Here is a 25,369-nt window from a genome sequence, read left to right as displayed (position 1 = left end):
GTATCTACTGAAATCATCGATAAATGAAGTACTGAAAACCTCCTCTGGCTGGAATGTTCAGTGGTCCACATACATCAGTATGTATGAGGGCCAAAAGATCATTAGCTCTTTCACCTTTTCCTGTGAATGGAGATTTTGTCATCTTCCAAGTACTTTGGGCAGTTTCTCTTCCAGTGTCCGGTCTTACCGCAATGGAAGCAGGTGCCTGCCTTTGTTATGCCTCCACTAGGCCTCAAAACAGTAACAGTGGGTCTGGGTTTGGCAACTTCCTTGCCCTTCCCTTTATCACCCTGCCTGGTGGGCCTTTTTGTTCTGTCTCTTTCCATTTCCGATCATCAGAATGGACTTCCCTTTTGTCTTCAGATTCTGCTCGGCAGTTCTTAACATGGCGAGTAGTTCAGGAAGAGATTTGTCCATATCAATCATATTGAAATTTAGGACAAATTGACTGAAACTATCTGGCAACGATTGCAAGACCAAATCAGTCGCAAGTTCCTTTCCGAGGGGAAAACCCAACCTTTCAAGCTTTTCCATATACCCAATCATCTTGAGCACATGGGGACTTATAGGGGCTCCCTCAGCTAACTTGCCTTGAAAAAGGGTTTTTTTTTTAAACTTCAAACCTCTCATGCCTTGCTTGCTCTTGATAGAGCATCTTCATGTGTTCGATCATATCGAACGCTGTCATGTTCTCATGTTGCTTTTGCAACTCTGAGTTCATGACATCCAGCATGAGACAAGCAGTTTCATTGGCATCATCGACATGCTTCTTATAAGCATCTCTTTCTGCCTTAGGTGCAGAACTAGGAGGTTCCTCTTCAGGAACAGGTGTCTCCAAGACATACAGCTTTCTATTATGTTTGAGGACAATCCTCAGGTTTCGGTGTCAATCCAGAAAATTTGTCCCAGACAATTTTTTCTTATCAAGGATTGATCTCAAGATGTTGTTAGAGGTGTTTGCTGTCATGGTAATCTACCTAAGGATTAATGAAAATATAAGTATCATTGACATATTTAATCAGGCCTTTAATTAAATATGCTCCCACTATTTTACTCAAAACAAATGACCCTCATCATTTGATTCGGAAAATCCCGTTGGAAGATTTTCTAGTGGGTCGAGATCCATATTTCACTTCGTTCTAAGTCCGCGTAGGCGGATTACACAAAACTAGGTTATTTAGGTAGGAACTCCTTCCAATTGTATCTCATACAACTCTCGAAAATTTCAATTGGGTGAATAACTCCTTATTCCAATCCATCATATGGATTATTCCCAACTCTTGCTTCTAAACATATATAAGAAAATTATAATCAAGTTTGACTCATCGTTTTAGCAGTTGGATATTACAATTATCCCATCGCACCTTAACTAATACAAAACATGCACCTCGCGTAGCGAAACCTACATATCCGATACCAGTCTTGATGAGTGCTAAAACTTGGAAAGCAAACACATATAATATTATTATAATTTGTTTAGTTAAGTTTGACTCATTGTTTTAACAGTTGGATATTACAATTATCCCATCGCACCTTACTAATATATAGATCATGCACCTCGCGTAGGCGAAACCTACATTATCCATTACTAGTCTTGATGAGTGTTAAAACTTGGAAAGCATAAACTTAATATTTAATTTTGAGGGAATTGCAATTGTACTGATCTCACCGGCTTGTTTATCATATAAATCGTCTCTCACATGCATCAACATACATTCACATACATTCACATGCATCAACATACATACACAATGAAACAGTTATGGCCCCTAGCGCAATTGTTCTCCCAAGCCAATGAGAGAACCTAAGCTAACATAATAACGATCTAAGCTTCTCCAAGCAAGATCTTCAAGGTTGTCCTCCTTTAATATTGAATTCTTCTCTAAGCTTCTCCAAGCAAGATCTTCAAGGTTGTCCTCCTTTGATCTTCAAGGTTGTCCTCCTTTGATATTGAAATCTTCTCTTTCTTCATAACATTGTCTTCTTCTCTTTCTTCATAACATTACATTCCAGAAGAAACTCGTTTTACATACGAGGGATTGAGATGAGAAAAGAAGTTACATTAAAAGATCAAAAGGAGAGGCACGACACGCAGGTCGTATTTAAAAAACCCAAAACAAAATAAAGGACAACTAAGGCCATAACTGATCACCACAAGGCAATAATAATAAACACATTGTTATTATTAAATTTTAATTCCTTTAATTAATTAAAACCAAATTAAATTTCGGCGACCGATCACTCTACGCAGAGTTAGCCGGGGGTTCCGCTGCCCGGTCAATTCATTTGAAATGGACATTGTTTTTGCATCAACACAACTCTTGCGTAGGCACAAAATCAGAAACCCCAAAATTTTGACTCTGTGAGTGTGACGACCGTCACAGGCATGTGACGACCGTCACAGGCCACGTGAGTGTGACGACCGTCACACAAAACACGTTACGACCGTCACAGGGCCAAAAACAGAAACGCCTAGTTTTCTGGACTTGTGAATGTGACGACCGTCACAAAGCACGTGACGACCGTCACGCATCCAGTTTGTTATGCTTGTTACGCTCGTCACACGAGCTTCACGCAGCCAAAATAACAAACTTTGAAACAGTCAACAGACGTGTTCCAAAAGCCCTAAATTCACAACTCTTTGACGGCACAACCCTTGCGCCGTCTCCAACCCTAATGCGCCAATTTCAGACCGTCAAACACACCTCGATTGTTGATTCAGTATGATTGATCAACATGTCATTGCTTCACCATACTAATGTCGGATTCCGAAGCAAATGACCATTGATCGCTCAAAGGAAAACAATCATTTAGTGTTCGAATGAATGAAACAGAAACAGTATATCACATATACCGTACTTTGCATTAGGCTTACTTATATCATATATAAGTTGATCAGTCTCAATTGCGTAACCTATGGACGATCGATGTATCGCTGCTTCACCATACTAATGTCGGTACCGAAGCATAGTCAACATCAATCATCCAACTTATACACTCATGATGCCAAATTTAATTACCCGTTTAATTAATTGATTCATTCTGTCTTTTAATCATATTAATACATAAATTAAACAGCTATCCGATTCATGGTTTCGTAAGTGGCTCTGATACCACTGAAGGAGAATTGCGATCCAAAACGCAGCGGAAATAAAAAATTTCTCCTTTAGAGATCCTTACGAATGGTCATGATCAGTGATAGAATATTTACCTCTTGTGATGATCGAAACCTTTGGTGCAGATCTCTTGTGACAATCAAAACCTTTGATGCAGATCCACGGAGCGATCACGAACGTTGAACGATGACAACGTCTCTACTCAGTCCACACAAACGAGTTCCTTCAATCTCAGTGCTAGCTGGTACGAATGAAGGCTTTGAGTGAGAGAGAGAGAGAGAGAGTGAAAACGAAAAGAATGCAACCGCGCTTAATGCTTCTGCACAAGGGTTCTATTTATAGAACCACTTGTGTGGGCTTCAAGCTAAAAGCCCACTTAAGTGTATTTTGGCCCATATCTTATAATATGCCCAAAATCACTTAAGCCCATGGTACCTTACCATATTTCGTATTCTACTCAAGTACACCGTACCTTACGATGTTCTATAATTCACTTAAGGGCACCGTACCTTACGGTATTCCTTAGTTACTCTATCTCTCATCAATCCGTCCTTTGTGTGTGACCCTGTAGGTTTTCGTGACGTTGGCAATTATATTAAATCACGCATTTAACATAATAAACAGTGAGCGGTATCTAGCAACACATCACTGCTACCCAAGACACGAAAATGTCATGTGATCTGACAAAACCTTCTGTGATAATAATTATGTGTATAATTACCCTTTTGCCCTTATGTCTATATTGAACACAAGGTATAGACCGTGTCATCCTTGTCCAGTTCAATATTGGGGCCATAGACATTTATCCTGTTATGCAGGATGGGCAAATTCCATCTAGGTCACTCATGTCCCTCAGCATGCTTTGTGGAGTACCCATCAACTGTCTTTATGGTTATCTAGTTACGGACAACGTTGGATCAGCAATAAAGCACTCGACTCTACATCTAGGATCCATAGTGGTTTCAGGTCGAAGAGTGGAATACACTATTATCACCATGAGAATAACTTATGACACCTTGCATAACTTTCTATATAGTATTCTCATAGCGGGTCAATCCGGTATAAATATTACTCCTAATATTCATACCTATGTTTAAGACTTGATAACTCTTTATCCATGATCCATGAGATGTGATCATCAGTCTACAAACATGATAGTCTTAATGCTTTAATGTTATCCCACTTCACACTAAAGCTCGACTACGGATACTTTAGGAATAGTGTCCTTATGTTTAATGTGTTCTCATGATTAAGTCACACTTAATACATTAAACGGACTATCTATTCTAGGGACTTTATTAATCAACCATAATAAAGAGAATGCCTTTTATTATTCGATACAAGTACCAAAATGTATTGGCCTCTAGGGCTTACACCAGCACATATCAAGCAGTTAATGCAGATGGTGACTTAATAGAAGAAGTAATGATGATGGTTGAATCAAAACCAGTTGATTTGGATCAATCCATGACTAATTTGAATTTGTTAGGAGCCATGCAAGAAGAACTCAGGGAAATCGAGAAGAATAAGACCTGGGAACTTGTTTAAAAAGTAATCAAGAAGCCAATTGATGTGAAGTGGGTCTACAAGTTAAATCTAAGGCCAAACGGTAATATTTCTAAGCATAAAGAAATATTTGTGGCAAGAAGTTTTCTGCAAAAACATGATATTGATTTTGATAAAGTTTATGCACCCGTGGCAAGGCTGAAATCATCAAAAAAAATTATGTCGACTGCAGCATACAAAGGAATGGAAGATACATCAATTATATGTAAAGTCAGCATTTCTGAATGGACCTTTGGAAGAAGAAGTTTATACAAGTCAACCACCGGGATTCGAAATCAAAGGGCATAAGCCAAAGGTATACAGATTGAGGAAGGTTCTCTATGGTTTGAACCAAACCCCAAAAGCTTGGAACAAAATAATAGATAGCTTCCTGGTCAATGTAGGTTTCTCAAAATGTGTCTCAGAACATGGGGTGTATGTCAAAAATGCAAGCAGGCTTAGTCGAGTCATCATAAGCTTATATGCGTATGATTTTTTTTTATTACAAGGGCAGAAGAGGCAGAAATCAAAGGAATAAAGTTGAAGCTGATGCAGGAGTTTGAAATGCCAGACCTAGGAATTTTTTCATATTTCTTAGGGTTGGAATTTACTGACACCGATGAAGGAGTGTTTCTGCACCAGACGAAGTATGCCCAAGACATTTTGAAGAGGTTCAAGATGAGTAATTGTAATGCATATGTTATACCATTTGAGACAAGAAATTTGAGAAAGAAAACAAATGATGAGTTTATAAGTGCAACATTATACAAACAAATCATTTGAACCTTGAGATATCTTTGCAATACCAGGCCAAACATTTGTCAAGGTGTCAGATTGTTGAGCATGTTCATGGAGAAGCCTCAATAATTCCATCAAACAGCAGTTAAGAGAGTGTTGACGTACATCAAAGGTACGATTGATCATGGCGTGGTGATGCCAAGAAAAAAGAAGACCAATACAGATGCAGAGGTATATGGCTACACTAGTTCATATTTCATTGGAGATCAAGACAAGAAGAAGACTATTGTAGGCTACATATTCAAGATTTGAGTGCACCAATCTCATGGAGTTCAAGAAATCAAATCATTATGGATTTGTCATCTTGTGAAGTTGAGTACGTGGTTGTATCACATGCAACATGTCAAGCAACATGGATAGAGATGTTGCTCTAAGAGATCAAGATAATGGAACCTAAGAAAATTAAGTTATTTGTCGATAATAAATCAGTTATCGATCTGGCGAATCATCCTATGTGTCATGGTCGAAGTAAACACATAGAGAGGAGGTATCATTTTCTTAGGGATCGAGTCAACAAAAGAAAGCTTGAACTTGAGCATTACAAGACAGAATGACAACTAGCTGACATACTTACAAAACCCCAGAAGAAAGTCAGGTTCAAGGAGATGAAAAGAAGCATCGGGATTAGAAGTTTCAAAAACATGAACTAGAGGGTGTGTCAAAAATTGAAATTCTATGTTTTGTAGAAAATATAGTATTAGACTATGTCAAAGTAGTTAGTCGAAGTAATATGACTCAGATGTATTCGACATAGTCGAATATAATATATAGTTGTTGTGTCAGCCAAGATATAATTTTGTATATTTTGGGCTTGGGTTATATATTTTGGGTTTGGGCCTTGGTTGCCTATATATAGACGTATCTCTGTAGTTTTCAAACAACAACTTCATTGTAATCACTTCAGTTTTTACTCAATAATACTTTCTTCTCTCTATTCTTCTTCTTCTTCTTCCTGAAACCCTAATTGTTCCACCAGTTCCGATAGTTGTGTGGATGATATGGAAATCTCGAAATGATTTTGTGTTTATAGGTTCATTTACTAGTGTGAAGAATGTGGAAGTCAATATCATTTTCTTGGCCTGAAAATGGTTTCTTGGTAGGTCTAAAGTTATCTCTTGTACTTTCTACGAGTGGTTGGAGAACTTTGTCCTTTACTTGAGCCAATAGCAGTTTTATGGATGATGTAGAAATATTGAAATGATTTTATGTTTATAGCACTACTACAAAAAGCACATTTCGTAAAAATGTCTTACTACGACCACATAACCAATTGAAGCAATATATGTTAATTATGCACCTTTAATTTTATTTTTTTAAAATCACATATAACCACAGTCAAAATAAACAGTCGTTGTGATATGTGAAAGAGTGACACGCTTCGAATCTAAACACCTATAATTTAATGTTTTTTTGTTAGAAAAAGGGTGTGCTCCCTTAATTTCTATTTTGAATAGAATATAACATTTTTCACCACGGTCCAGTTTAACAACTATGGTGAAATATCAGGAAAGTTCACCATGGTTTGTTTTGACAACCATGGAGAAATATATTGCATATGTAAGCTAAGTTAACACTTCTGAATAGCCTAAGCTCAAAGTGAAACCCTAACTTCTCTCGCCTTATCCCAATATGTTAAAACTCCATCATAATTTTACAAAACTCTAACATAACATCTCCAACTAGTATGATTCAAGGAAAGGTGTCACGAAAAAAGTAGCTATCTCATATCTTTGTCTTCATTTTACATAAGTATTTTCAAAGAACGGTACGTACGTGAAACATTTCAATAAGTTATACATAGGGTTTATTGTATTTTTTGTTCAAAATATTTGTCTTACTATGCTTGTTTTGCTTGTTCAAAACATATGTGAAACATTTGTCTTCGTCCAACATATGGTCTATTGCTATTAAGATGAGTTTATTGGTTTCATATTGTTGTTTTTGTTGAGATAAGTAAAGTGTTTAAGTTATTATTGAGGTATGTTTTTTGTAAGTTATTTGTTGTTTATATTAAGGAAAGTTTTTTTTTGTATTATGTAGATGTTTTTTATCAGGTATGTTTGTTGAGGTGTGTTATTGTTTTGTTAAGGTGAGTTTATGTTTTTGTTGAAAAATGTTGTTGTTTGTGTTATTTTAGATGTTCTTTTTAAATTATGTTGATGTTTTTATTGAGCTATGTTGCTATTTTTATTAAGGTAAGTTGTTGTATTGTGTTGAGGTATGTTGTTGTATTTTGTTGATGTACGTTGTTTGTTTTATTTTAGATGTTTTTGTTAAATTATGCTGATGATTTTGTTGAGGTATGTTGATAATGACGTTGTTGTGGTATGTTGATAAATGTTGTTGTGTGTGTTATTGTATTATGTGTTTGAATAGGTATGTTATTGTTTATGTTATTATTTGCATTATTGTTAATGTTATTACTTGTACATTGTAGCTTTCATTTTGTTCAGCCAACATGTCCTAGAAGCTGATTTTTTATATATTGTTTGTGGTTTGAGTATTTTATAAACCCCTCATTGAGTATATAACCTTTTTAATTGAATTAGAAAATAATAATATGAAAAATTAATTTATGTTAGAAAATAACAACTTGCATCGATCAATATTTTATGAGCTTTCCTCAACTCATTATCTGCATCTCTCTCTTTGACGGTTAGAATTTGGTTCATACTTCTAACTCTTCAATCAACACTTCCTTTTTTATTAGTTCATTTTTCAAAGTTACTAATACTTTTCAAAATAAATTAGTAGTTAAGGAAGTGTTGGTTGAAGAATGATAAGAATTGAACCAAATTCTAATTGTTAAAGAGCGAGACGCGGATAATGGATTGTAGAAAGCTCAAAAGATATTGATTAGTGTAACTTGTTCTTCTAATATAACTCAATTTTTCATATTATTATTTTCTAAATCAGATTGACAAGTTATATGTTTATTGAGCATTTGATAAATAAGCATTCCACATAAGTTATAATAAACTCAAGTGAACATATCATCACAGTTGGAATATTGACTTGTGGTGAAAAGTTGTACACTAAGTCTTTCACTACGGTTGGAACATTCAACCATGGTGAAATGTCTAAAAATATCTTAAAGTACACCCTCTGGATATCGAACACATGACCTCTATCTTTTACTATGGTTGGTTTCTACAACCGTAGTGATATGATATGAACTACTGTGTTTTTACCACGGCTACCAGCTCCTGGTAGTAAAGAGGGTACATACAACCATACCTTTCGTTACCACAGGCCATCAACCATGATAGAAGTCTTTTTTCAACCGAGGTAAAATGGTCTTTTTGTAGTAGTGTAGGTTCATCTACTAGTGTGAAGAATATGGAAGACAAGATCATTTTCTTGGCATGAAAATGGTTTCTTAGTAACTCTAAAGTTATCTCTTGTGCTTCCTCTGAGTGGATGGAAAACTTTGTCCTCTACTTGAGTCAATAGCGGTTTGAGTGTCTCTACCTTTGGTCTTGCGGTTAAATGTTCTTGGTTAGGGATGTTAATAAGGAGAGATGGGGTGGGGATACATCTTGATTCTGACCCCTCGCCCTCAAATATATTGTTGACCAAGTGATTCCAAACACAATAGGGGGTGAATTGTGTTATTTAGAAATCGAGATTATTTTTAAAAAAATATTTCTTAAAAATAGTTTATGTTTTTCCAACATGGATAAAGAAGCCGATAACAAGAAGAAGAATGAATTAGATAAGAAATAAACAATTAAATGACAGTAGGTAAAGAGATAGAATTAGAGAGAGAGTACACCAAATATTTGTACAGATTTGACCTACCACTTGGCCTACCCCTGTCCCCTAGAGTTTTCTGTTGAGAGTTCCACTAATAATAAATATTGGGCTTTTAAGGATATGCCCAAGAACCTTTTTATAACAATGATAGATTTAAACAGGGTGATCCCCAAACCAAACTGGGTTGTTAATAGGATGAGCTCACAGACCAGATAGAGATTTTATCTGGTTGATCTCAAGAACCAAACATAAATTTTAACAGGTAAATATCAAGAACCAAACAAGAATAAATGCAACACCCTACCAATACAATCAAACTCTCACAAGTATTTTTCACCCTCTTGGCACTAGGGAAACTTTAATGAAGAATAAGAAAATACATAAAAAGAGAGTAGAAATAGTATATTATAGTTTATATTTCAAAAAGTGGTGTAAAATATGAATGAAGATGAGCTCTTTATTTATAGGAGAATATTTGGCTCAAAAAGGAAAATATTTATGCTTTTTTAATGATCTAATCGATTAATCCTGGTTGTTAATCGATCTGATAAGGTAAATAAGGTAGGTTTTAAAATCTTCAGTCACTAATCGATTAGAGGCCTTCTAAACAATTTGAAGGCATTACAAAAAAGTTAATTGATTAATTTTAATGTCGATTAACTAGTGTAAAAAAACACTCCTAATTATTTAAGCAAATCAATAATCCATTAGATCCTTGTATGGAAATATTTCCATGTATTTTATAAAAATGAGATAGGCTTCAAATCATTTTTAAGTATGTGTGGGAGTTGCCTTAGTATCACGAGAAATACTCTTATACATTTATATTAGACTGATCACTCAGACACACATTCATACAAGTTTTCACATTTCCTTTCTTTCAAAACATAGATGTTTCAATATCTCTTTCTTGATTTATTATTTATTTGACACTTCATTTGGGACTTGACTCTTCTAATTGATGAAGCTTGATATAGTTTCTTTGACTTTCTAGAGTGACACTTCTCCTAGTCCATAATTTATTTGTCTCCACACACCTATTCAATATGGTGTATAAGTTTACCATACATAAATCAAAGGATTCTCCAAATTTTTGTAAATCATCAATGAATATATTAATGCATTTTTCAATCAAATCAAAAGTAGCTTGCATACACCTTTGAAATGTTGTATGAGTGTTAGGATTTACAGTGATTTGGTTGTAACCTAAATACCCATCCAGAAAATAGTAGAATGTTTGACCTTCTAATATTTCTAGAATTTGATCCATTAAAGGCAATGGAAAATGGAATTTTCTAGTTGCTTGGTTAAGCCTCTTGTAATTTATACACATTCTTCATCCATTAAGTATTTTTGTTAGAATTAGATCATTTTTTAATTTCTAATCACTTCACACCTTCTTTCTTGGGAACTACCAAAACTAGACTCACACATGTGTTGTCTGAGATTGGATAGATCATTCATGCTTCAAGCAATTTCACTACTTCTTTTCTTAAAACCTTTTTCATGGTTGGATTCAAACAAAATTGAGGTTGAGATACATGTTTAAAATCCCCCCCCCCCCCCATCATGATTTTATACATACAATAAGATGGATTGATAACTGCTTCTTCTGAGTAGATAAATAACTTCTAAAGATTACTAGTTTGTTGTCACTTTCTTCTAGAAAGACATATTTCAAATGTAACAACAACATTTTCAAATTTGTATTTGAATCCTTTTGTTTTGGTTCATATTTAAGTTCCTCTATTTTAGCTTGACAAGGAAGAACTTCCTTCAAAGTGTCAAGTTCTTAGACACTAAGGACCCACCTACATTTGCATCTACCTGGAGTTTTGGTTGATGTTGTAGTTCATTTAGGGTGATATGAATGTGTGTAATATTATCAAAAACATGATTGGAACATCTTCTCAGCATAGGCTTGTATCTTTCTCATACTTCACAAAGTGTTTCAGTTGATCCTTGGAAAATACAGTGATGGTGATCTTGTCTTCCATAATTTTTTTATGAGGAGAAAACATGTTGAGAAATTTATCTTCAAGTGTATTCCAGTTTGTTATCACCATAATTGGTTGGTCCGAGTAACATTCTTTTGGTTTTCTTATCAGTGAATGGGGAAATAATCTTATGATCATTGCTTCTTCTCCTTCTCTGGGTGCTCCAAGAGTACTAGAAAGCTCATAAAACTTTGTAACATGAATGTAAGTATCTTCGTGATCTAATCCTACAAAAGGGTTAGTATTTAAGATTTGGAGAAACCCAATCTTCATCTCTATTTGCCAAGTATTTTTGGAGGTTTGACAATGTGGACTAGTTTTCTTGGGTTGTTGTAACATGGTATGCCACCACCATTATTGTTGTTGGCCTTGTTTCCATTGAGGTTGTTGTTATCATGATCAATCATGGTTTTTTAGGTAAATTAAATGTTGAAGAAACAAAAGTTTCTTCCTGTTGCACTTTCTGCTTAGATAATTGCTTTCTCTTTCTTGTTTCTTTGTTGTTCCTATGAGTTGTTCTTTCAATTTCTGAATCAAAAAAGAATTTGTCCTCCTTAGTCTTTTCACACATAAATGAGTTTGAGAATTCTAACAAAACAAATTAGAAACAAGATAATTTAAATAATTAAGGTTATGCACAAATATGAACAAATTTTCAAAATTGCTTAAAATGATGAAAAAAATTATTGTTATGGTTATAATGTCTAAGTGTCAATCCTCAGCAACAACGTCATTTTGTTGAAGAACAAAAGTGAGTATTGTTGTGTACTGTATCCACGGGGACTAGTGTTATATTAAAGTCATTCGAAAATATTTATGATTTTAAGGAAAGTGTTTTGAAAGATAGTTGTTTATAGAACTAAAGTAAAATGATGGTAAATGAAAATAAGTTTAACATATGAGATGAGATTGTTGGGGTAAGGTTTCATTATCCTTTTCTAATGTACCTTTGTGATCAGTTATACATATTCTAGTTAACCTTTAATATTATAACCTATCATTCTGCAAATGTTATTTGTGTTTAAACAACAATGTTATATCAATTATATTGCTTAACTGACGATCTCTCATTCGGTTAACAAATATGATAGCATTGAGCATCAACAGTGTGTGTGAATTTTAAACCTAAATCTATCTCCAACATTTAGTGTTTAACAAATGGAAACTATGTATTTGGTTATGAAAAGTATTTCCCAATAGCATTTCGAAACCATATATTAAATTAGAAATTGCTAGATTATAACCCGCATTAAGAACGAGGATAATCAACAATATTAATGAATAACTGGAACATATATAATATCATGACCAAAAGGAATACACGAGTGTTTGGATAATCATATCTAACTCTGGAAAAAAAGAGTTTAGCTACTCTTGCTCATATTAGTTTTACACAAGTGATAAATAAAGAGATGAAAAGCATCAGCGATTGATCTATGTTGAATGTCGAAAATGGGATGTTGAGATCTCTATTTGTAGGAGTTATGAAAAGGAAATTCCGCCCAACAATCAGATCAACTCTCCTTGTGAGTAGTTCTTTTCTTCACCATGAGGTAAATCAACCAAGTGGGACTTTGAACCACCCTATTTTTGCCCAGTGACCAAATCAAGTCGCCCATCGAGCACTTCATTTCTTCACCATAATTTAACTCGTCTAAGTGGGGCTTGTAATCGCCTAATTTTTTCCCAAAGACCAAACCAGCTCGCCCATCGATCACTTAATTTCTTCACCATGAAGTAACTCAGTCAAGTGGGGCTCTAAACCCCTTATTTTTCTCCCAACTACCAAATCAGCTCATCCCACGGTAATATTTTATGGTAAATCCTCTACTCACTACCTTGACTTTGGTGATCAAGTTCATGCTCACTCAACGAACCCTCTATTGTTCACAATTCTCTATTCTATGATACTTTTGACATTCTAGGATTGTTTAACATGTATTTGAGAAAGGGGTAGTCATAGTGTTCATACAGATGCTAAAATTCAGGTTATCCACTATTTATAATGAATTGAAGGGGTTTTCATAAGATTACTTATTATATAAGTTAATAAATTCCTTAAAATGCATATGTAAAAATAAATAATTTTGGCACTTATAAAGAGTTACAGTGTGAAACACGAAAAAGCTCATCAATACCTAAAGCGATAGCGAGGAAGGTTTTAGCTTTCAAACTATATTACATATTTTCTTTATCCTCTTTGGTCTATACATCTTTAGGTTTATGTTCTACAACACAATCAACTTGATGTGTGGGATCAAATGAGCCATTTTTAACAGCACCCCAAATATCATAATCTCTCCCTTCAATAAAAAATTCATTTTCTCTTTCCAATAAGCATACCTTTCACCTTAAAAGACATAAATTTTAATTAAAAAATTGTTTGAAATCACCCTGAAACAATTTATCTTTAAACAGGAATTAAGACATAATGTCACTTGTTAGAAATAGCCTAAAGTCATTAGGAAAGATAAAAATCTTAGTTATGGAAACTAAAAAAGATGAGTATCATTATAAATACCCTCCTCCATTATTATGAATAGATGGATGGATATAAGTTGTGACATACTACAAACGATGTCTCTCAAAACCAATGATAAAATAGGGTATGTGTGTGTTTTTGGTATTAGGGCAAATGATGGCCGAAGTTTTGCATTTGAGAGTTAAATTTAATTTGTGTCATCATTGACGGTAGGATTAGAAAACTTGAATAGATCTTTTGTAATAATGAATGAAAACTTAATGAATATTCAAAATATAAAGAACAAAGTTTTCTGTAAACCCTCTTAGGTCGACCACTACTCAATGTTTCTTCGTATATAATACTTCGATTTGAAACATTATGTAGTGGAAGCCTTTGAGGGTGACAGAATACATTTTCCTCTAATCATTTCAAACTTTAGAACTTCTCCCATCAGAACTAATTATTTTTGTTAGCACTAAGCTGATGAAAACTAATATTTATAGTAAGCTTGTATATATAGTAGCTAGGCTTTTGACCTTTCGCCTCATCCATAGAACAACCCAAAAAAAGAACTATTTCATTTTTCCATTTCATGTAGAATCCCATTGTGCCTAATACTATTGAGAGAAAAATTCTTAATTTTTCTGATGCGATTCTCCATTGATTAATTATAGAACTATCTAAACATTTGTTGGCAGGATATGTTTTCAATTAGAGGTTATGCATGTGTTGTTTATTTGGATTCTTGGAGTTAAAGTTTGTGTCTCGTTGACATTGGTGGGAAATAGGGAGGGAATATGTAAAAGAATGAATCTCAATATGAAAAAGTGTTAACATTTACTCCTACATAGTACTATTCAAAATATGATGTATAATTAAGCAAGATTAACTGCCTTTATAATTTAAAATCTCATATAAAAATGTTACAAATAAAGATGTATTAGATTTTTAAAATGCTATCCTAATATTCTTTTCTTAGAAAGAAAATTAATATATATATATATATATATATATATATATATATATATATATATATATATATATATATATATATATATATATATATATATATATATATATATATATATATATATATATATATATAAATAATTGGTCCAAAGTTTAATTCATAGGAGCATGTTTATTTATATTTATGTATTAATTTAAACATATTTATAAATTAACAACTTTAAAAATAATGTTACTCCTATTAAAGTAAATCGGAATAACTGCATTTCTTTTATGAAGTGTTATAAGAGTGCGAAATGGATTAAAAAGAGTTGCGGTTTGTTTCTAATGATTTGAAAAAAGCTATGATTATGTGTTTAAAGCGATCGTATGAAAAATTGAAGAAAAGAAAGAGATTATGAGTTATGATTGCGCGTATTCAAATTATTCATATTATGTACAAGGTATATGAACCAGTATGAGGACATAAAACCAAAACCCATGCATTTTTATTTCTTTTAGGAAATGAGTGATGTACGGTGTAAATTTATTTTCGTGCATTTCGTTAATCTGATTGAAAATTTTAAAATATGATATAATATGGTAAAATGATATATTTTTATTGGATGATTGTGTAATATTTTTTTACACCGTCAAATCATCACCCTTAAATCTTACATTTTTATTTAGAACTAGGGCCGAGTTCTATGTTTTTTTTTACCAATGATAGTCTTATTTGGAGAGTTTATAGAGAAATTACATTGGAGTCTTTGTAGTCTTATTTGAAGAGTTGATGAAAAACTTAGACTGGAGTAAATATTAACACTTTTTCACATTGAGATTCATTCTTTTTACATAGTACTATGTAGGAGTAAATGTTAACACTTTTTCAAATATTTAGACAATACCAACTTTGTTTTATATGGTTTTAATTAATTTATCATTTATTTTTTATTTTTTATTTTGTCTTTTAAAAGATTTTTCAAAAATGTTTTGGTAATTAATTTTTTAATATTTATTTTATATATAGAAAAACTTTGTAAAAGAGTTTAATATTTCATTTTTAACATTTATGTATCGAAAAATTTTACAAAAAAATTTTGATAGTCAAAAATACAAAACAACAAAAATAAACAAAAATAAAAGATGTAATATTTTGTGATATAATATTTTGATTTCTGATCTAATATTTTATGTATCATATCATACTATAAGATACTATATAAGTTAAATGACATAAATATCTTAAATATATAATACAAAACAAAAATAAAAGATGTAAACCACCAATTTCAAACTAAATTGTTAAAAAGTAGAAATTGAAGGGAAAATTTTATCATACAAACCATCGATATTGTATTGCAGAATTCGATGAGTAAAGAACCAAAATATTTTTATCAACATTATTAATCAATTAAAGAACCAAAATATATTTAAGGGTATCAAAAAATAATTTAAAACTAGTTTTTAGGCTGTAGATCCTATTAAATAGTTCTTTAATAGTTAACTCAAACATAATAAGCTAAAGAATGCCATGAAAACTGTAGGCATAGATTCTTTAATCCTACACATTGACATTCAAATCTGTTGCCTGCCTTATACAATAACAGATCTTCTAAATCACCTTTAATAAAAGTCAAATACATATCTCCCAGCAGCATGGAATAATAATCCTTGCAAAATATACCATTTTTTCCTCTCTTTTTTTGTTAACATTCCCTTACAAAAAAGTCAAGCACCACCTTCACCTTTGTGGAATTTTGTTAAGGTTTGAGACATTAAAAGCAATATTATTCATGATTAAAAAATAAAGCAATCATATTTTATAAGAGATTTCCATTAACTGCTCATGATTATATCATCCGGAAAATCAGTTAAGAGTTTATTTTCATCAGCCTCCTTCAACAAAGGCAAGTTGGTAAATCACCAACCAAAGAGGTCTTAAAACCAATGGTAAAACACAAACTAACAAATAGGTATAATATAAAGTTAGCAATAAATAAGTTCATACTTGTAAAACAAAGTCTAAATCAACGAAAAAAGGAGGCTAGTTAGCACTTCACGCAGTTTTAGCAGACTACTCATAATGACGGTGCCGGTTTCCTTTGAATTTCTGGGTATGCTGCTCATTTCTTGGTTTTCTTTGGCGCTTGAGCAGGCTGGGGTGTTGCGGCAGGTGGAGCAGTAGGTGCTGGTTGCTTCTCACCGGGACCCTGAACATTTTATGAAGGTGTTATGTCAATATTTATTACAATCATCAACTAACATACAATTAAAGTTGCAATTCATGATATCAAATGCAAGTGTATAAATTGTCAAAGACATTACTTGAGCAAATCGCTCTTCACGCCTGGCGAGCTTCCTTTCCCTGCTTGCCTTGTTCTTTGCACGTTTTGCCTCGAACTGATCAGACAAAGTCTTCTCTCTTGCCTTCTCGGCCTTGGACTTGTGAATGCTCTCCATCAAGACTCTCTTGTTCTTGAAAACGTTACCTTTCACCTTCATGTACATATCATGGTACATGTGTTTGTCAATTTTCTTTGACTCCCTGTACTTTCTAAGCAATCGTCTCAGCACTCGCATCCTCCTCATCCAAAGAATTTTGGTAGGAAGCCTTGCCTCTCTTGTACCCTTGCGCTTACCTAATATTATTAATGAAACACAATATAAAAGTATTCTCCATGACCACGGTGTAGTTTGTAAATATGTACAAGATTTTATTATATCTTATAAAATAAAGTACCAATTCATTTAAAGTTGAGAATGAACAAAAAGGATACCATATCCTGAGTGACGTCCCTTCCTTTTGGCTTCCTTCATCCTGCGAGCACGTGAACGGGAGTGAATCTTGGTTGGCTTCCTAATAATAAACCCATCCTTAACCAACTTCCTAATATTTTGTCCTGCAAACAAAAACCCGCCAAGCTTAGAAGTGCTTATATTGTAAAAGATTTGCACTCATTCAAAAGGATAAAATCAATCAGACAAGGTTTATAACATAACAGAGTAGATACAACACATCTTAATGCTAGTTTCCCCCTTTCAATATTTTTTTGCCTTTGCTCAAGCAATTTCAAGCACTGACTTCAGAAATTCAGATATATTTAAGAAATGTTAGAAACACATCGCAAAATTTATAAAATCAAGTATAATCTAGAACTCAATATATATTCTTTTTTGCACTGTTGTTACATAGCAGCTATAACAAAACATTATTTAAACAAATCAACGTTCTCCCACGATACATTATTTAGTACTAAATATTGTCCAATAGAAGCTATCACGTAGTCAGTTTTGTTCTGCAATTTGCTAATAAGCATTTGTTTGGTTTGGTGTTTGGACAATCAAACGCATATCCAATTTTGGCGATTTTCTAGAAGCTACATACCAAAGCTTTGCATAGACATGGAAAAGTAACGTCATTTCAGGCTAATGCGGTTCCAATTGATGCAAAACCAAACGGACACCAAGTAAAAAATTTGAATAAAATAACTAACTGAATGTAATCAATCACACGACACATATCAGAAACCCGACATTCCATCAAACAATGCCACAAACAGCGATATAGCAATGTTGCATAGCAGATATTGTCAAATTGCAGAGCTATAGCAATGTTGCATAGCAGAATTTAAACAAACACTATTTTCCTCCATCTACAATCGACAACACTGAGCATAACCAAGTCACTCGCACCAATCATGATTAATACAAAATACTGTCAAATAGTCTATATGCAATATAACAGAATAGAATTTGAAAAGGAAAAAAAAACTAAATTCTCTGCAATCTGTGATTAACAACACTGATTTCTAGGTTTTGCTAATGACATTGAGTTAGTTAGTTAAGTAATGGTACAGTAAAAATTCCATTCCTATTGAAGAACCCAAAATCATAAAACTAAAACTACGAATCCAATGGAGGAAACAAAACCCTAAAAACTAGAACTTGATTTTGAAAATGGCGTGAACAAGTAAACTAAGAGTGAAGAGAGAAAGGTACGAACGAGAATTGGCCATGGAGATTTCATTGACTTCATTGGGATCAAGCCACACCTTTCCTCTTCCGCATTTTAGCACGCTTGCAGAAAGCCTCTTCTGCAGTTTCAGAGACACCATTTTTGAGACCTCGTGCGGAACTTGCTGCAAGAGAACCCTAATTCATTTTTTTCATGTATATATAGTAAAAGGATTAATAGGTAATTCAATCTTCATTTTATGAGCACAAATCAAAATAGCCCACAAATTTTCCAAATTTCTCACTATGGTGTTTTACTACTAGTTATATTACCAAGGGTTTTATTAAAATAAATATTTAATTTTTTTATAGAACAAAGAAATAAAATTTTAATTTAGTTGTTAAAATATTTTGGAGTGTGACAATATATTTAAATTTTATTTTCATATTAAAGTTAATAAGAGAATGTTTGGAAATATGATATTTTGTATTAGTTTATGATTTAGGTTGGTTAATGGTCCATGAAAATTGGCTTAATTCATAAGCTTAATTCAATAAGAATGTATCAATCACTAACGATTAGGTGGACCTTCATTTACAGACTTTCTATACAACACCTCTCCTTCCATCTTGATCGTTGATATGCATCTAATAGTTTTTTGCGTTCCATGTCGGACAAATTAGGTATAATGATCATTGTCTCCTCTTTATGTGTGAATCTGAGTCACACTCAAATACACTTTCACTCATACTTATAATATTCCACATCATTTATACACTAACTTGGACTTCAGGGACTAACACGTACTGAAATGAGAAAAATACAAAAAGTAGGTTAAATTGTGTTGGCTTTTTCTTTCTTTTAGGGATTTTAAGTCAGATTCCAAACACAAGGTTGTGGAATCTGATTTAATTAGAGATAGGCAGCGGATATAAAATGCAAGAAAGAAGAATAACATACAGAGTTATCATGGTTCCTCTCACAACTCGAGAGTAATCCAATCTCATTATACTTACAAGAGATTTTTACTATAGTCAAATAAGATTACAATTTGCTCAAGCACACAAGCAAGAGATTTCATTTGCTCAAACACATAAGTATGAGACTTCCTTGCTCAAACACACAAGTAAGAGATTTTATTGCTCTAGCATACAAGCTAGAGATTTCCTTTCTCAACCACACAAGCTTGAGACTTCCTTGCTTAAACACACAAATAAGAGACTTCTTTACTTTAGCACACAAGCTAGAGACTTCCTTGATCAAACACTTAGTAAGAGACTTCGAAGAATTTATCTAGCAGATAAATGATTGTTGGGGTGAGTACACTTGATATACAATCAGAGGTGTATAAATAACCCAACGCAATAAGACTTTTGTAAGACTCTTTAGTTGTCAATCGTTGTTTATTAGCATGTTCAGCATGTATGTGTGTGTATGTTTTCTTCAAGTCGTTTAGCTTATTAAATAGAAAAGAAAAGAGTCGTTGAAGATGCAAGAGTAGAGTCCTTTAAGAATCTTCAAAAGAGATGTTGGGATGTTTCACCAAACTCTCACGTCAGGTGAAACCTAGTTTGAAAAACCTTTGCTACAAAAGGAATTAGCAGTTGTATCCCAACAGACTCTACGAAGAAGATAAAACTTAGTTCTTCATGTGACAACGTATGTTTATAGATGAACATGACTTATCAGTGCCATCTTGGTCCTTGCGCTTTGACTAGCTCAAATTCTGATCAGAAGCAGACTTCTCCAAAGTATGATCTTTAGAGGTTGGCTCTTTCGGAGTCTGATCTTTGAATGATGACCTCTTCAAAATCTGATCTCCAGCTTTTGATCCATCATAATTTCATATTCATATTTCTATTTAAATGTTCAGAGTCAGAATCAATACTTGAATTTTATATGCATTTTAGTTTATGGTCCTACGCACTTGAACATACATTAGTATTTCCAATTGCTCTGTAAATACTTTGTTATCATCAAAACCTAAGGGATATGAGAGGAACCTGATAACTACGAAACACATCACCTTTTTGACTCGATGCACGTGACATTTTAGTTTATTTTGCCTCCTTTTTATGGTTTTATGCTGGTATATTGTGTTTGTTTATGGTATTTTCCACATATGAGCCTTCGTGCGAGAAATTGGGACGAAAACGATGAAAATGGAGAAAATGCCAAGTTTTGTACTCATGGCGTTCACCATGGCGCTTGCCGTGATGTGGCACCCATGGGAGCCACCTAGCAAGCAAGAAAAGTCAAAGGGTCAGGTTTCTAAACTCATGATGTTCATCATGAGGCCATGACGTTTGCCATGGACCTTAAACCCCACGTTCTGCACATTTGGTACTCATGGCGTTCGTCAAGAGGTCATGGCATCCGCCATAGACTTTGAGGTCTGAAAAACAGCAATAAAAAGACTCAGTCCTCTCACACTTCAACATATTTTTCTCTCACTCTTCCAACACGAATTGTAAAGGTTTTCTACCAGTTTTTAGCTCTATAAATAGGTTTAGAATTTAGTTTTTCATTATTCAAATTTCCATATAGTAATTTGTAAGCAAAAGTTCACTTTTGAAAAGCAGTTGTTTCTCACACTGAGGAATTGCTACACTTTTGCATCTAATTTTAGAGAATTTTTGTACGCACTTGGATCATTCGCATTGTAAGCTTGCCGAAATAGTTCTTCTGGCTTTCAAATTCATAATTATATTAGTTCCAGTTTTTATTACAAGTTCAAAATTATTTATCAGTTTTTAAGTTCTATCTTCATTATGAATTATTACCATTGTTATTACTAGTGCTTCATATCCTTGTTTGCTTGTTGTATTGTTCAATTTCATATATATATATATATATATATATATATATATATATATATTATATATATATATATATATATATATATATATATATATATATATATATATATATATATATATATATATAATATATATATATATATATATATATATATATATATATATATATATATATATATATATTATTTTTTATCTCAAAATCAATTAATATTATTTTCAGATTAGTTTATTTACAATTCAATAGAAGTATGTCAATTCTAATAGATATATTCCGCTGAACTCTTAGAGTCCGAGATGTGAGAACCTCATTCAGATGGAACTCGTTAAATGAACAACACTGAATTTTCATATTAAAATAATTTTCTATTTCTGAATTTTGTTTCAAGAAGTTAAAATCTTTGCGCGACATCGAATGTATTTAAATATCAGCTTCAGCGCGACAGTGTGAAAGCGGTATTCGATCGTTAAAATTTGGATTTTTTATTTCTAAAAACAGCGACAACGCTTTATTAATTAATTAATACTTGTTGGTTTTCAAAAAGTGTTTCAAAATTGTAACTTGTACGTGCGACAACAGGCAACTACGGTTCCGAAATACAATACGGTCGGTGCGAAAGTGAGTAGTATTTTTAAATTAACAACTCTTCTCAAAATTATTTTTAAAACAAAGTAAGGTGCCGAATTTTATTTGATTCCTTAAGGTACTCGAAAATTATATTTCGGTCTCCTTTTGATTTAATTCATAAACTAGCTATTTTAGATTCATTCTCAAACAAATTTTTTACCGATGACTTTAGATTTACAAAGCAACAATAGATAACGGTAGGTTGACATTGGTCTCTGTGGGTTCATCATTTTTTATACTATAACTGATTTTTTCGTGCACTTGTGGGATACCCATCAAAACCAATTTTGTTTCAACAATCTCCCCATTTTGATGATGACAAACATAAGCATTTAAGTATAGTGGTTGATAATTTAATTAACTAATTGACTGTAGGCTCTGAGGTTTGTAAGCTCTCTCTGAGTCTATAGTGCATAGGGTTAGATTTATAAGCTCCCTCTAAGTCCTATCTAAGTTAACTAAATTTAAACATTTAAAGCATATATATAATTCTTCATAATTTAACCAAGATAGTAATTGTCAGTTTTCAGGTGCTTAAATACTTCTATATCTACTCTCCCTTTTGTCATCAATAAAATATAATGACAAGAAGTAGAAAAGATACTGAAGAAAAAATAATTTCATATAACCAAAAAGAATTGATGACAGAAAAAAATTGAAAAGATAAAAGGGTGTTCTAAATCTTAAATCCTAAGGTTTTTGCTGTAGAAGCTCCAAGATAGTCTTCAGATCATAACATATTTCATCTTGTCTTGCAACAACAGTCTACAGCTTCATATATATTTCTTCTTGTTTTGCAGCAACCAAAGATAACTTTTTCTCTAAGTGATCTTGCCTTTGACTAAGAGATACTACAGACTCAAAAGAGAAGGACTCCTATTCTGCAGAGTTGTGTTCGCAAAGGTTTTGAGAGAGTCCCATTTTGTCGCATATGTTATGGGATCATATGCTATGAGCCTCTCAACAACCAATTTCTGGATTTTATCAAAGATGATAGTTTTAAACTCTTCCATTTGGAGTATCATATGAGGTGGAAGGTTTAGGTTTAGGTTGATAGAAAGGTTAGGAGTTGAGAGACTGGGTAAAGGTATTATGTTAGTTTCTGACACAGTACCTTCTTCCTTAGAAGGAAACCCCCTTCTTTTTTATTCATGTTTGTCTTGTCAGACCCCGTGCTTAGAAAAAATATCTTCATGCATGTTTGTCTTGTCAGACCTCGTGCTTAAAACATTATTTCCTGTTTGTCTTGTCAGACCTCATGCTTAGACAAACTCTTCTCTTTCTTGTTTGCCTTATCAGACCTTGTGCTTAGGAAAACCCCTTCTTCTTGATTCATGGTTGTCTTGTCAAACCTCGTGCTTAGATAAACTCTCTTCATGCATGTTTTCCTTTCCAGGCCTTGTGCTTAGGCAAACCCCTTATTCTTCATTCATGTTTGTCTTGTCAGACCTCGTGCTTAGACAAACTCTTTTCATGTATGTTTACCTTGTTAGACCTCGTGCTTAGGCAAACCATTCTTTCTTGTTTTTCTTGTCAGCCCTCGTGCTTAGATAAACCCTTCTCTTTCTTATTTGCCTTGTCAGACCTCGTGCTTAGATAAACCCCTATCTTTCATGCATGTTTTCCTTATCAAACCCGGTGCTTATGCAAACACCCTCTTTTATAGGTCTTGATCCTTGGATCTAGTCAAAATCCTACAACCTTGCATTGAGTACTCTTTAGTTCAACTACGCCTATCCTATGGATCCAAACAACACAATTTTGGTTCAAGTGTACTTTCACCACACCTCAAAAACACTTCCCATTTACAATTCAAGCAATTATCTTTCTTTTTCTATTCAATGAACTCTTTCTTTTTCTTTTTTATCACACAAACATTTTTCAAAATAATTTTCTTTCTTTCTTTTCATAAAAGAACTGTCATAATTCGTTCCTTAGTAGTCAAACTAAAAGCTTAGAGCATACGAACAAGGATCAGAATCAGCTAACGTCTATACACTTCTAGGTAATGATTATAATTGTTCCCTAAAATCAACCAACACATATGTATTTTCTACCACGAACTACGAAACTCTAATTTTCTCATTGCACTATGAGAATATGTAGACACGAGGATTCGAATCATTGACGAGCACATTAATTTAAAACTTATTGTTTCCTTAATCTCAAGTAACCTTTAGATAATAACACTCATCCACACAAGAAACAATCAAAATGGTTCCTCTTGAGTACAACAGATGTGAGGGATGCTAATATCTTCCCCTCGCATAACCGACTCATTTACGCGTTTCTCTTTCCCCTTGGATTTTATCGATATTTTCTTTTCCTTTTAGAATAAATAAAGTTCGATGGTGACTATGTTGTATCATCAAGCCTGCGATGCGCTCGAGTATTTTTCTTGTCGCGACAGCTATAGTACTGGAGCTGAAGATGTGGCGGTCAGAACTTTGTGTGGTGCGTGGATCATGGCTTAAGGGTCTAAAATATGTGAGTTATATAATTTATATGTTTCCACTATTATTGATCATGCATGATTATCTAGAAAAGACTTTCATGACAAAAACTAAGGTATTTTAGATTAAGGTATGTTACTAAAAGAAGATTTGATAACGACCTAGCTGAACCCAAGAAAAAGGTCCATTTTTGAGAGGGGTGCTTAATGTTTAGATTTGGGAAGCCAAAGTGTTTCTATCTTAAGGTTGGTGCTAAAATACCTTAATTGGTCGATAGATTTTCTTTCACATGAATAAACTTTAAGACATCTATGAAGGTTTGGATTAGGAAAATGGTAGATTACTCTAATTTGAAGGTCATAAGAGCAAGGTTTGTGAAGAGTATCTTCATTGGTTATCTAGAAGCTGTGAATGGTTACAAGCAATGGAATATGGAATATGGAGGATACAAATTCATCATAAGCAGGTATATTACTTTCAACAAACTCCTAATGAGATGAAGAATAAAGACCTTAAGGTGAAAAAATCATAAAGTATGGTGGAGAAAACTCGATTTTTAGTTAGAGGTTGACTAAAAAATTATGAAAATTATTAAATCAAGATTCAAGCATTTATTGGATTTGATCAAGTTCGTAGAAGAGTGATTTAACCTTTGAAGAGAGCAACGAGGTGGTTGATAGGTAAATTGGTATCACCATCGATTTTAGAACCAAGGTGAGGAATTGTAGAAATTGACTCACAAATTCATTCACGAGAATGTTATGCGTTTTAGAGAAACATAGTGTGTTCCTGCATTTTTTTCAGAAACCCATCACATTTTAGTGAAACACATTGTGTTTTTCGTAAAACCTTTAAAACATACTTTACATCCCTTTTTTGGTATATGAGTG

General features: G+C 33.2%; 1 protein-coding gene across 1 annotated transcript; it reads right to left on the bottom strand.

The window, feature by feature from the left end:
• Nucleotides 1-16,457: 16,457 nt before the first annotated feature.
• Nucleotides 16,458-18,870, bottom strand: LOC127128725 (60S ribosomal protein L19-1). The gene is made up of 4 exons (XM_051058104.1): nt 18,631-18,870; nt 17,405-17,527; nt 16,953-17,266; nt 16,458-16,837 (listed from the first exon to the last, which is right to left on the bottom strand). Exons 1-4 carry the CDS (start codon nt 18,740-18,742, stop codon nt 16,751-16,753), a joined length of 636 nt encoding a protein of 211 aa, XP_050914061.1. The 5' UTR covers nt 18,743-18,870; the 3' UTR covers nt 16,458-16,750.
• Between the last annotated feature and the right edge of the window lie 6,499 nt (nt 18,871-25,369).

The sequence above is a fragment of the Lathyrus oleraceus genome, chromosome 3 (genome assembly GCF_024323335.1).
Source record: "Lathyrus oleraceus cultivar Zhongwan6 chromosome 3, CAAS_Psat_ZW6_1.0, whole genome shotgun sequence".
Lineage (NCBI taxonomy): Eukaryota > Viridiplantae > Streptophyta > Magnoliopsida > Fabales > Fabaceae > Lathyrus > Lathyrus oleraceus.
The sequence above is the reverse complement of the archived record's forward strand: the minus strand, read 5'-3'. Positions and strand labels throughout refer to the sequence as shown.

Excerpts from the sequence above, each read along its gene's own strand:
- LOC127128725 (XM_051058104.1), bottom strand. The coding sequence starts at position 18,742 with ATGGTGTCTCTGAAACTGCAGAAGAGGCTTTCTGCAAGCGTGCTAAAA. Across the intron at positions 17,528-18,630 it reads AATCTCCATGGCCAATTCTC|GACAAAATATTAGGAAGTTG; the intron begins GTTCGTACCTTT and ends TTTTGTTTGCAG. Across the intron at positions 17,267-17,404 it reads GGGACGTCACTCAGGATATG|GTAAGCGCAAGGGTACAAGA; the intron begins GTATCCTTTTTG and ends TAATAATATTAG.